The sequence below is a fragment of the Amaranthus tricolor genome, chromosome 14 (genome assembly GCF_026212465.1).
Source record: "Amaranthus tricolor cultivar Red isolate AtriRed21 chromosome 14, ASM2621246v1, whole genome shotgun sequence".
Taxonomy (NCBI): Eukaryota; Viridiplantae; Streptophyta; class Magnoliopsida; order Caryophyllales; family Amaranthaceae; genus Amaranthus; species Amaranthus tricolor.
Window position 1 is genome coordinate 8,728,723 of NC_080060.1, and position 12,732 is coordinate 8,741,454.

The 12,732-nt window shown below is 34.2% G+C and overlaps 2 protein-coding genes across 2 annotated transcripts; both read right to left on the bottom strand.

Annotated features, from left to right (window-relative positions):
• Positions 1-445: 445 nt before the first annotated feature.
• On the bottom strand, positions 446-1,587 carry LOC130799556 (pectinesterase inhibitor 9-like). The gene has a single exon (XM_057662684.1). It carries the CDS (start codon positions 1,438-1,440, stop codon positions 796-798), a length of 645 nt encoding a protein of 214 aa, XP_057518667.1. The 5' UTR covers positions 1,441-1,587; the 3' UTR covers positions 446-795.
• A 3,649-nt stretch (positions 1,588-5,236) lies between these two features.
• LOC130799257 (uncharacterized) lies at positions 5,237-6,813 on the bottom strand. Its single transcript, XM_057662362.1, has 3 exons — positions 6,700-6,813; positions 6,428-6,589; positions 5,237-5,269 (listed from the first exon to the last, which is right to left on the bottom strand). Exons 1-3 carry the CDS (start codon positions 6,811-6,813, stop codon positions 5,237-5,239), a joined length of 309 nt encoding a protein of 102 aa, XP_057518345.1.
• Between the last annotated feature and the right edge of the window lie 5,919 nt (positions 6,814-12,732).

The window sequence follows — 12,732 nt, forward strand, 5'->3', positions numbered from 1 at the left end:
ATGGACAACACACATATGGATAATAATGGGTATATTAACAGATAGCTAGTAATTAATTTATAACAATTTATTTTAATCAGCTAATTTATCAAATAATAATATTAGATGATTTGATCACTAAATCATTTATTTGTGTTAAAATAAACTAAAATTTACATATAAATTTTTATATATTAACATATCAGGCAATACGAATGGAAACAGGGGAGGGAGTATAAAGATTGTATCAGGTTGTTTAGTCAAAAAAAATTAAAAACAAAAACTAATGTGGCATGTTAAATATGGATGGAATAAATGAGATTTAGATTGATATCTTGAAAACAAAAGATAGATGTGATGGATATCTACCAAATACATAACAATATGAATGCAAGCATTAATGACACAAATCATAGATTTCTTACAATAATTTCATAGGAATCTCATAAACCTGAACAACAAATCATGATATTTTAAACTCAAATTACTCATTACATAAAAACACAAACCTTTATAACTTATAGAAAACATCACAATTTTTATTGTGATTTGAGCACCTTACCTAAAAAAATCTTAAATTTTAAACACTACGATAAACATTTGATTATATATACTTAACACCTCACAACCTAAATTTTACTCACATAAAAAACAAGTACATCCGATAACTCTTTCATACACATCTGAATTTAGTTATTCTTATTATTGCTTTTATAAGTGAAATATACTGAATAAGAAAATGATGCTGATCAATTGATAATTACTAATTGATCATAAAAAACACACTTCCAAACAAAATAATGTAAGATCCAATATTTAAGGACTCTTAACGTGATAAGCACGACCATTAAATCTATCGACATATTTATTAACCAAAGCAAGAGCATTACTAGTAACTTGGGCAACATTATTAACCCTAACTTGAATTGAACTTTTAATCTTCCCACTATTTTCATGAACACCATCACTAAACCCATCAACACAAGTAGTTTCATCAGTTAAAGCAGCACTAACCCAAGTTTGAACATTACTCATATGCCACATGAAATCCTCACCGTTGGTATGACCCAAATTTGCTAGCTCTTCAAATGACTGGCTTAGCTGATCCACACTATCACTCATAGTATCAATACAATCTTTTACAGCCTCAAGTTCATGTCGTTTTATCCCCTTAACTTTTGTTACTTGAGAAACAAATCCAACGGCTGATCTAGCCTTGGATAAGCTAACTGCTAGCGCAGCCAGCGTCAGTTGGCGCTGACTGCGGCCGATCTTGCTACCATAGCTTTTGAGGCTATGGAAGCAAAGTGGAGGGTAACGTGTAGAAAGACATGATGACCATATGAAATTTGGGGTGGGTTTTGGGTGTTTGTGAATTGGGTGGTGATGATAAGCTAGTGTTGTAGAGAGTATTGTAAGGAGAATGGATAAAAAGAAGAGATTAAGGAGAGGTTTTGACATGGTTATTCAGTGATTGAGATTTTGGGGGCAGAGTTTGTAATACAGTGGGATATGGTGTTGTTTTTGAAGTGTTATTGGGTGTATATAAATTGGGTCTATCACGAATTAAAAGTTTGGTTTGTCTGTTTACTTTGGCTTTTTGGGTATATAGAGTCAATAAGTTTACAATAATAATACTAAGTATATATAACCGTATATGTAGGTGTTATTATCATTATCAATTCAATATTCCGTTTAAAAATGAGGTTTAGGTGAGGGAAGGTGATAAATAATTTATACTCCGTACTCCTTCGAAAGAGTGCCAGAGTAATGCAATGAATTTTACCCTCAAAAGTTGAGAGCTCTACATATAAAGGAATATGAGTGACATAATTGTCTCAAGAGCAAAACTACCTATAGAATAACAACATTAGCCAAACGGATGTGTAAGTCTGTCGATACATATAAATTTAATTTAATTAATGAAATTATGCATTATGGTTATAAACTTTATTGAGTTTGATAAAATGTAATAACATATATGAAGTAATTATAATAATGTGCAATTCTCATAAAGTTCTAAAGTGAAGAAATTAAAAAAATCAGAATTATTGAGAAGAGAAAAAGTATAAAAAGGGAGGCGTAAATGAAAATGGTTTTCGTGGAAAATTAATTGTTTTTAGTGAAATTAACTTTATAACAACAATTTTTATTTGAGACCATCTTTTCTTTTCTAAAGACGATTCTCAAAAGTTCATACCATTATGTTAATTTAAAAACAAAAAATTTGACGCGCGCGTGTAAGTGTAATGTGAAAAGTTACATAATATATTTGGGGTTATAACATAATATATTTAGTGTTATACCAGCATATATTTGAGGTTTATAACATAATTTATTTTGGATTATAACATAATATATTTGAAGTTATAACAATATATATATTTGAGGTTATAACATACTCCCTCCGTTCTTTTTTGATTTTCCACATTACTATAACGGGTAGTTTCAAAAGTTCTTCCACTTTAGAATACTTTCTATTTTTAGAAAGTTTTTATCCCACTTTTACCCCTTAAAACCCTCCCTTTTCTTTTAATGTACCCCATTTATTTTATTTATATTTATTTTCTCTCTTATACTTTCAATACAATCATTACCTCACACTACTATTTAATTAAAATAATACTCATTACAACCTCATACTTTCAATACAATCATTAGTTCACACTACTATTTAATTAAAATAATACCCACTACAACCCAAAGATTCTATCTTCCTTAATATGTGTGAAAAACTCAAAGTGAAAGATCAAAAAAGAATGGAGGGAGTATATATATGGGGTAACATATATTTGTGGTTATAACATAATATATTTGGGGTTATAACATAATATATTTAGAGTTCTAACAATGTATATTTGAAGTAATAATATAATATATATGAAGTTATAACAACATACATTTGGTGTTGTAACATAATATATTTCGTATTATAAAAATACTATACCCTCAAACACAGACCATTATATACTAAAGATAGTTCTACTATTACCTAATAAAAATATTTTAAATTAAGCTTATAACCTTTCTTTTTATTGATGTTTTACTCACAGAAATGAATAATTAAAAATAACTGATGAAAACATTAATTTTTAATCATTTTGGGAGTAATTTAAAAGAGTAGATCTTTGATTCTTACATTGTTTAAGTTGGAATATTATACAACTACTATACACATTAATTTCAATTTAAAAAATAAAATGATGTACATACATTAATTATAAATACAATTCTCAACAGAATAAAAAGATTATAAATAATAAGACAAGATTAAAAAAGGCCAAAAATGTAAAATAAGTAGTAATAATGTTGTTGATGAGCTGAATTGTGGTTTTGTTGGGGACTTGAAGGGTGAGGAGTAGTTGGAACTAAGTCTATTTGAGCTTAAGTTTAGATCTATTAATTTTTTTATGGACTCATATTCGGATCTGAATTTTTTGGGTTTGAAATTTTTTGACTTAAACAGGTTTGATAGTTTTAGGGTCTTAAATAGATTTGAATTTATCGTTCATATATTAATTTTTTTTACATTTCAAATATTTTATTAGTACTAAAATAATATGTAAGTTTAAATTAAGTCATACTCCAATACATATAGAACTCGATTTAAAACAATTTTGGAATACCCTATTTTGATAGCAGTAATAGCCATATGCAACAATATTGGAAAAAATGAAATAGATAAGATAAATTATTAAAAAAAGTACGAAATAAAACGAAAATTAACTTCTTCATAAAAATAAGCGTTTAATATCCAAACCTGAGGTTTGGTTCTATTCGCAGTTAGTTTCTGCGAACATGTGCTTAATATTTTAAAAAGGCAAAGAAGCTGTAGTAACTAGGAACAGGGCAGTTGACTTTTTTGACCCTGTTCGCACTTACTAACTGCGAACACCATTGAGCATAATGGGCTTATTAGTGACTGCAAACAGGGTCAAAAAATTCAACAGCCCTGTTCGCAGAACAACTTCTTTGCCTTTTTAAAAAAATTAAGCATTTGTTCGCAGTTACTAACTGCGAACAGAACCAAACCTCAAGTTTGAAAATTAGATGCTTACTTTTTAGAAATAAATTGATTTTCATCTTATTTCATGCTTTTTTTAATAATTTATCTTATATATTTCAATAATTCATAATATTGAAATAGTGTTGAGCCCAACCTAGGAACTAGAACCATTTTGAATATCCAGCCCAAGACATAACTATTTGTTTAGAAATGGCCTTTAGTCGGTTTACAAATTTTGATGAGAAAAGAAATTTAACACAAATTATCGTGACAGACGGTTTCTCCGAGAAAAACATTAGATATACGGGCTAAATAATCCAATTAATACAAACTAAAAAGAAAATAAAAAAAATGAATTTGTCGTTTTGAGGTTGTCTTTTTGAAAGACAATCTCTCACAAAAATAGCTAAAAATTTAAAGGGACTTTTGATTTGGTTGTTTACGACTTTAAGTAGTTGGTGGGGCGTCCAATCCATTAAACTTCCGAACACGTTAGACATGGTGGTTGACTTGTTTCCCGTTCAAAATTTCAACATCACCTAATACTACTATAATCTATAAGTCTTGTAGAATGCTTCTTCTTATGGGGTTCAAGAGAGAATCAAAACATTTATCCCATCTTGTAAATAAATTTGATTAGACTTGACTTTAATAATAAATTATATTCAACGTTCTTGATCCGTGGGTTTGTGGGCCCGAGACCACGGTTGTTCCGTGTCCACCCGAGTGGGCCACAGTGAGATTATGTAACGAATTATTACGGCCTAATACACATAACCCCAATTACCCGAATGAACAACTCTACTTATTTTAGTAATATATGCTAATTTCATGTCAAATTAAGATCATCGTGACATTTGGTAAGCCAACTTTAATCGTTATATTATTCATTCCATTAAAATTGCTACAATCAATTAAAAAAGCTCTTAAAGATAAAAAAAAATTCAGAAGACAAAAGTTAATTATATTTTAAAGTCCTATCAATTCCAATGGGCAATAGCGGACATGTAACAAAAATGAAAACATATTAACATCACTTAATTGATGTGTTTAAAATTACGTTGACATTTAAATTATTCTAGAATGAAAAATTAAAACTTTTCAAAAAAAAAAAAATAATTGAAATGGTCATTATAGAAGGATATTTCCTAGAATGAAAAAATTTGTATATCTACGTCGGTTCACCTGGGTATGTAATCAAACTCATCTCCATCTATTATGGGCAACAGGTTATACCCATCATAGATATACTCACTTTATATCCGCGTCACGTTTACTCCAAATCTGCATTATATACTTTATATAAATCCTTACAAATTTGATTGCATATCTAATTTTGTTTAAACCATACAATATAATAAAATAAAATTAATATCCTTAATTTTTATCAATAATTCTTAACAACAATATATAAAATTGATATAAATTAGTATATGGTAGACGGCTATTGGGCGAGGCACGTGAGTATGGGGGTAGAGTGGGTGGGTATGGGGTGTGTAAGACCACGTATTCCCTCCTCATGGTGGATAGGACTTTTCATACCCATACCCACCCGTTACCCACTAAAATCATATACATACTCGCCCTAATTGAAACGAATGCAATACAAAATCCATATAATTTTTACCCGCCTGCCATCCCTACATTAGACTAAACCCCTCCCAAAGTGACTTGAGTGACTTGCAATTGATCGATTTAATGTTGATCCAATTTATAGTTGACATGACCTTAGTTATCAATTACTTCACAAATAACCTGGAAGACTTAAAATTAAGAAATTCTAATAAACCCAGCGTGAGCTTTAATCCAAATTAAACTAAGTACTCCGTCTTACTCCGATTTAATTTAAAACCTCGTAAATTCATTTCAATTCTTGTCTTTATCGTTCTAACTTACTATTTATCCAGTGTAATAACCCGACTTACCATTGATTGAGTAAATAGGGTCATCACGGGGTTCATACGAAAAAGGAAAAGAAACAAAGGGGTTTTGGGTTGTTATATTATTTTATTTATTTATTTTATATATATTATTATTATTATAAAACTTACTTAACTTACTTGATTTATGGTAGGTTTCCTAATTGGTTTAAAGCCCAAATATAATTTTATTTAAATTTCCGAATGTTACATTCTACCCAACTTAAAAAGAACTTCGTCCTCGAAGTTAAACCAAGTTTCACGCACATACTCAATATCCAGCTAGCATACATATCATAAAGCTATGTTACCCAATTTCTCATACTTTTGTGCATTGTAAGAATCTATATAACTCGTACTAACTATGTGAACCCACCAAACTTTAAGGCCTAGCATAGTTAAAACTTAGTATTATTCCCGAAATCTTATGATTCTACACAACTTAGAATAAAGTTTGTCCTCACACTTAACCTTTTAAGACTAAGGGGATGCAATAGCTATAAAGCGATAAACATAGAAATACCTGAGCAAACAACCAGGGGTAATCGCGTCTCATGGCATCTTCTGCCTCCCACATGGCTTCTTGGGTAACATGATTAGACCATAGCACCTTCACAGGTGTTACACTACCCCCTCGTGTATCACGTGTCTTCCTATCTAGAATCTGAACGGGAGTCTCCTCATACTGTAAGGTGTCAGCCAAGGTCAACTATTCGGGTTAAAGAACGTGTGAGTCATCCCTGACGTACTGCCTCAGCTAGGATACGTGAAACACATCATGCACTCGACATGCACTCGGTTAATAGACGCAGGTAACGCAAGTCGATACGCTACCTCGCCTATGCGCTCAAGGATCTTGTAGGGTCCAATGAACCATGGACTGATCTTACCCTTTCTCCCAAACCTCATCACACCTCTAGTTGGTGAAACTCCAAGGAAGACTTTATCTCCAACTTGAAACTCAAGAGGTCAACATCGTTGATCTGAATAACTCTTTTGCCTATCCTAAGCTGCTTTCATCCTCTTGCGTATCAGCTGGACTTGTTCGATCATCTCTTGGATCAAAGGCGATTCCGCAGCTACCGTATCCGAACTATCATTCCAACATACGGGACTACGACAACTACAACCATAAAGTGCCTTGAATAGTGCCATCCCGATACTCGAATGATAACTGTTATTATACGAGAACTCAATCATATCCAACTTATCATCCCATGAACCTCCAAAATCCAAGACACAAGATCGTAACATATCCTCAAGTGTCTGTATAGTCCGCTCTGTCTGTCCGTATGTAGTTGGGTTAAACGCTGTGCTTATTCTTAACTCAGTACCCAAAGAATCTTGTAGCTTTTGCCAAAAATTAGACAAAAACCTAGCATCTCTATCTGAGACTATGTCTTGTGGAACTCCGTGGTGTTTCACCACTTGCTGTCGATAAGCCAAAGCCAACTGATTTTTGTTCCAAGTATCCTTCATCGGAATGAAATGTGCCGACTTTTTCAGTCGATCAACTATGACCCAGATCATATTATTGCCCTTCGTGGTCCTCGGTAGCCCACGCACAAAGTCCATAGATATCGATCCCCACTTCCACTCGGGTATCGGCAACGGGTGAAGCAAACCTTGAAGTCGCCGATGATCTATCTTGACCTTTTGGCAGGTCAGGCATTTGGCAACAAAATTAGCAACATTCTTTTTCATACCATGCCACCAAAACGTTCTCCTGAGGTCTTGGTACAACTTGTCAAAGCCTAGATGTATGGAAAAACATGAACTATGTGCCTCTCTAAGAATGCGAGTTCGTAAGTCTGAGTCGTTAGGCACGCACCATCTATCGTCGTATCGCAAACTGCCATCCTCATGTATGCTAAAATGTGGGTCAGATGTTTTAACCACTAGAGAAGCCTTCTCAACCAAATGTGTATATTCAGTCTGTTTCATCCTTATCTCCTCAAACAAATCAGATCTCACCTCCATTATCGACGCCACTACCCCAAGCTCTACTATCTCGATGCCCATTTCCTCAATTTCCTCTATTAAACGTACTCTAGGCAAGGCACTACACAAACTATGTTCAGCTTTCCGGCTCAAAGCATCAGCAACGACATTAGCTTTCCCCTTATGATATCGGATCTCTAAGTCATAATCTGAAATCAACTTTAGCCATCGTCGTTGCCTCATATTTAACTCCCTCTGAGTAAATATATACTTCAAGCTCTTGTGATCAGACAAGACCTTAAAGTTAGTACCATACAGATAGTGTCTCCATATCTTGAGAGCGAACAATATCGCAGTTAATTCCATGTCATGTGTCGGGTAGTTGATCTCATGGGTCTTTAGATGCCGTGAAGCATACTCAATGACGTGCCCATTTTGCATCAACACACACCCTAAACCATTCTTCGACGCATCAGTGTACAACTCAAACTCTGACTCTCCATCTGGTAGTGCTAAGATAGGTGCAGAAGTGAGTCGTGTCTTCAAAATCCTAAAAGCTTCATTGCACTGATCATCCCAAACGAATCGTATATCTTTCCTGGTGAACTATGTTAACGGTCGCGCAATCTTGGAAAGTTGCGTACAAATCTCCGATAATACCCCGCCAAACCTAAGAAACTTCAAACTTCAGACGCATTCTTAGGTATGACCCAAGTTGAAATCGCCTCCACCTTTGTCGGATCTACCGATATACCTTCACTAGACAGTATGTGCCCAAGAAAAGAAACCTTGCGCAGCCAAAATTCGCACTTTGTGAATTTGGCACACAACTTATGCTCTCTCAAAGTCTATAATACAATTTTCAAATGTTCGACATATTGATCCTCATCTTTAGAATAAATCAAAATGTCTTCGATGAAAACTACAACGAACTGGTCAAGATACGGGATAAAGATGTTATTCATGAGGGTCATGAATGCCGCTGGTGCGTTGGTCAAACCAAAGGGCATGACTGTAAACTCATAATGCCCATATCGTGTCCTGAAGGCTGCTTTAGAGATATCCTCTGGCGAGATGTTCAGCTGATGATAGCCAGATCTCAAATCGATCTTAAAGAACACCGATGCACCTCTGAGTTGATCGAATAGGTCATCAATCCTAGGAAGCGGATATTTGTTCTTCACGGTCGCACGATTGAGCTCTCGATAATCTACACATAGTCTAAAAGTCCCATCTTTCTTCTTGACGAAGAGAACGGGTGCGCCCTAAGGAGACACGCTTGGGCGTATATAACCCTTATCTGACAACTCTTGCAATTGCACCTTTAACTTTGCTGTCTCTCTAGGTGTCATGCGATATGAAGCCTTCGATATAGGACTCGTACCCGATACAAGATCAATCGTCAAATCAACTGCTCTCGGAGGTGGTAACCCAGGTATCTCAGAAGGAAAGACATCCTCGAACTCACATACTACACGTATCTCTCCTATCTCGAGTGTGCTCATCGTCATGTCTACCACGTGACATAGAATCATAGGGTAATTCCTTGCTCTCGTAGAAACGTAAAGCAGTCGGCCCTATTGTGCCCTTTCTTCCCACAATGGAAACATTCCGTGACTCTACTAACCTGGGGTGTGCTCGATGACGATTTCCCGAAACTAGATCGGTGCTCCCGGTGTGACTGAGTAGGTGCTGAATGTCGTTGAGCCCCTACACTCTTAGATATCTAGTGGGTGTCCTTTCTACGTCGCTTTAGCCCTTGAGTGGCCTTTCGCTCATCCCATAGGCGTTCAGCCTCACAAGCATCGTGATATACGTCCTTAACATGTTCGTGCCCCAAGTTCCTCATACGTTCCCGGATATCCAGACTCAACCCTGATAAGAACCTCTGAGCTCCAAATCTCTTCCCAGTCGTCATGTCATCCATGTACTTAGCTAACTCCATAGATCGAATGTAGTACTGGTGAACGGTCTGGGTTCCCTGCGAAAGCCGATAAACACTCATTGAACATCTTCCGCTGAAGATGTAGAGGAAAGAACTCATCGCGAAGCGCTGACACAAACAAGCTACAAGGAAGAGGAGGTACGGTAGAGGGATGCTCCGATGTAGTGACATAAGAATCTGGTAGAAGAGCGTCTCTATGGGTGACCCACCAAGTATCGGCGTCACCGGTTAGGTAATGTACCGCTAAATCTACCCTCATATCGTCGAGTGTCTTCAGTATCGCAAATATCTTCTCCAATTCCTGAATCCAATCGTCTAGTCTAGTAGAAGGACCCTTCTCGTCATACTTCCTAGGGGCTAACCTTTGAATACCCTCTGCCTATGACATCTCTATATCGTGTCCAGAACTAATCTTTGAAGAACCGGTGTTAAGAGTCTGAAGCACCTTCTGTTGCAGAAGCAGGTTTTTCTGTTGCTGCATGTAGAACACCTTCAGCATAGTCTCAAACTGTTCGACTGTGATAGTAGCCGAAACGATAGGTGTAGTAGTCTCGGTAGGGTCAGATCACGCATGAGATGCCTCACGTGAAGTGACCGTACGCTCAGAGTCATGGGAGTTCTCAGACTTTACCCTATCCGCATAACTTGGGTCGAGGCATATGATTCTCATCCATCTTTGTACATGCACAAACAAATAAAGAACTTACGTTTTAACAACAATACATAACTTGATGAAGATACATACAAACATAAGCGTATGAAACACCATAAAACAATACTTGAATTAAACGTCCGCATCACAATATCCCATTAACTAACTTCAACCCAATCTCTAACTTCATACCTAGTGTCTCTTCTCTTCTTCACACATGTCCTACATCCTTATTACCCATCCAAAGGTCCTCAATTCACGTTTCGACTCTGATACCAACTGTAACAACCCGACTTACCATTGATTGAGTAAACAGGGTCATCACGGGGTTCATACGAATAAGGAAAAGAAAGAAAGGGGTTTTGGGTTGTTATATTATATTATTTATTTATTTATTTATTATTTTTTTTATATATTATTATTATTATTATTATTATTATTATTATTATTATTATTATTATTATTATTATTATTATGTCTTACTTAACTTAATTGATTCATGGTAGGTTTCCTAATTGGTTTAAAGCCCAAATATTATTTTATTTAAATTCCCGAATGTTACATTCGGTCCCTTCCTGCCTTCCTGGTCTTATCTACCAAAATAATATGTAACAAATAATATGAACAAAGACATCTTATAATAATGATCGAATAATCTCATAAAGAACCGTTGCAAAAAGAAAGGAGCTTAGTACAGAGCCTTGATGAACTAGAAGACTTGAGATGACCATATTCTAATAAACCCAGCTTGAGCCTTAATCAATTTCAACGAATGATAAGAACTTAGTACTAATTTAGCATAATTATTCGTCACGATCCTTACTCAAATATACGATAACACGTCTATTTTGAACGCAAATTTAATTTGAACACGGCATACAGACTTTTGTCAACACAAACACATGAATAACCAGTTCGTAGTTTACTTGTGTTTAAATAAAGAGACCTAAGTCTAACCCAACTCATTTTTTTTAAAAAAATTGACTTTTAGCCATCTATGTTGTATTGACTTAATTCAATATTAATTCAATTGGAAGTTAACCTAATCAAAAATTGAATCCAATTCAATGTGATATTTATCTAATATAATCGCAATCTAAATTTAACCAATATACAAATCCACCCAAGTTATATCATCGTTATGTCATAACGTGGAAAAATTCAAACCCAACAAAAACTACCGCAACTAAGAAAAAAAACAACCAAAATGCAATCCAAAATCGTACTAAATAACGGACTTCACAGATCTATTTAGTAGATTTGGCGACTTATCTGTCCTAAATTACAACAAAAGATAGAACCTAGTCATGTTGAATTATCGATCATGGCTAGGAAAAATACTATCTATTGACGGCGGATTCTTCGTTTATACAATTAGAAGAATTTGACTGCGGATTCTTCGTTTATACAATTTGAAGAATTTGACGGCGGATTCTTCGTTTATACAATTAGAAGAATTTGAATTAGTAAATTAATAAAATAACTGGACATGGGCACAAATAACATCAATAAATATGTAATTGAATAATGCAACAAAAAAACATATACCATATTAATTATTTTTAAAAACAAACAATTCCGATTCATCCGTTGATTAATTCTTGTTTTGCATTACTATAAATCAAATGAATTTCCCTCTAAAATTACAAGTATCCCTTAAAATTCATAAGAATATTTCTATAAAAATTAAAATAAAAATGGGGATTGGGAAATTAAACATAGAAATAGGGTTAGTGATGATTTTGGCGATAATGTGGTTGTCTAGTCCAGTGAGTATAGCGGCTAACAACACAACAGAGAAGCTACCTTGTTGGGAAAAGGTAGTGAAATGTCTAAATGAGACGTATAATGAGACAACTATTTTGGACTTATTTGATCCACAATTTAATACGAGTCATATACTTTGTTGTACGACTATCCAAAAACAAGCTAAGGCTGATAAAGAGTGTTTTTGTAAGGGATCACTTTTAGTTTCTCAAGTTAGTGATGATTATTCTGAGAGTATGAATCTATGGCTTTCTCAATGTAATCTCACCACTCCTGTTAAGGCTTTTTGCTCAGGTACGTACGTTCTTTTTCTATACAACTACTCTATTTTCTTCTCATTTATATATATATATATATATATATATATATATATATATATATATATATATATATATATATATATATATATATATATATGCTATGCGCGACTTTATTAAATTTTTTGACATAATTATATAAAGAAATTAAGTATCTGAAAATATCCTATATTCATTTAATAAATAACATTATAAAGATTTTATAA

Bases quoted from the DNA above. Each gene is read 5' to 3' on its own strand.
- LOC130799556 (XM_057662684.1), bottom strand. From the start codon at position 1,440: ATGTCAAAACCTCTCCTTAATCTCTTCTTTTTATCCATTCTCCTTACA.
- LOC130799257 (XM_057662362.1), bottom strand. From the start codon at position 6,813: ATGAGGTTTGGGAGAAAGGGTAAGATCAGTCCATGGTTCATTGGACCC. The intron at 6,590-6,699 runs GTGCATGTCGAG...GACACCTTACAG, and splicing joins TACCTGCGTCTATTAACCGA to TATGAGGAGACTCCCGTTCA. The intron at 5,270-6,427 runs GTATTTCTATGT...TATATAATGCAG, and splicing joins ACCCCTGGTTGTTTGCTCAG to ATTTGGAGTAAACGTGACGC.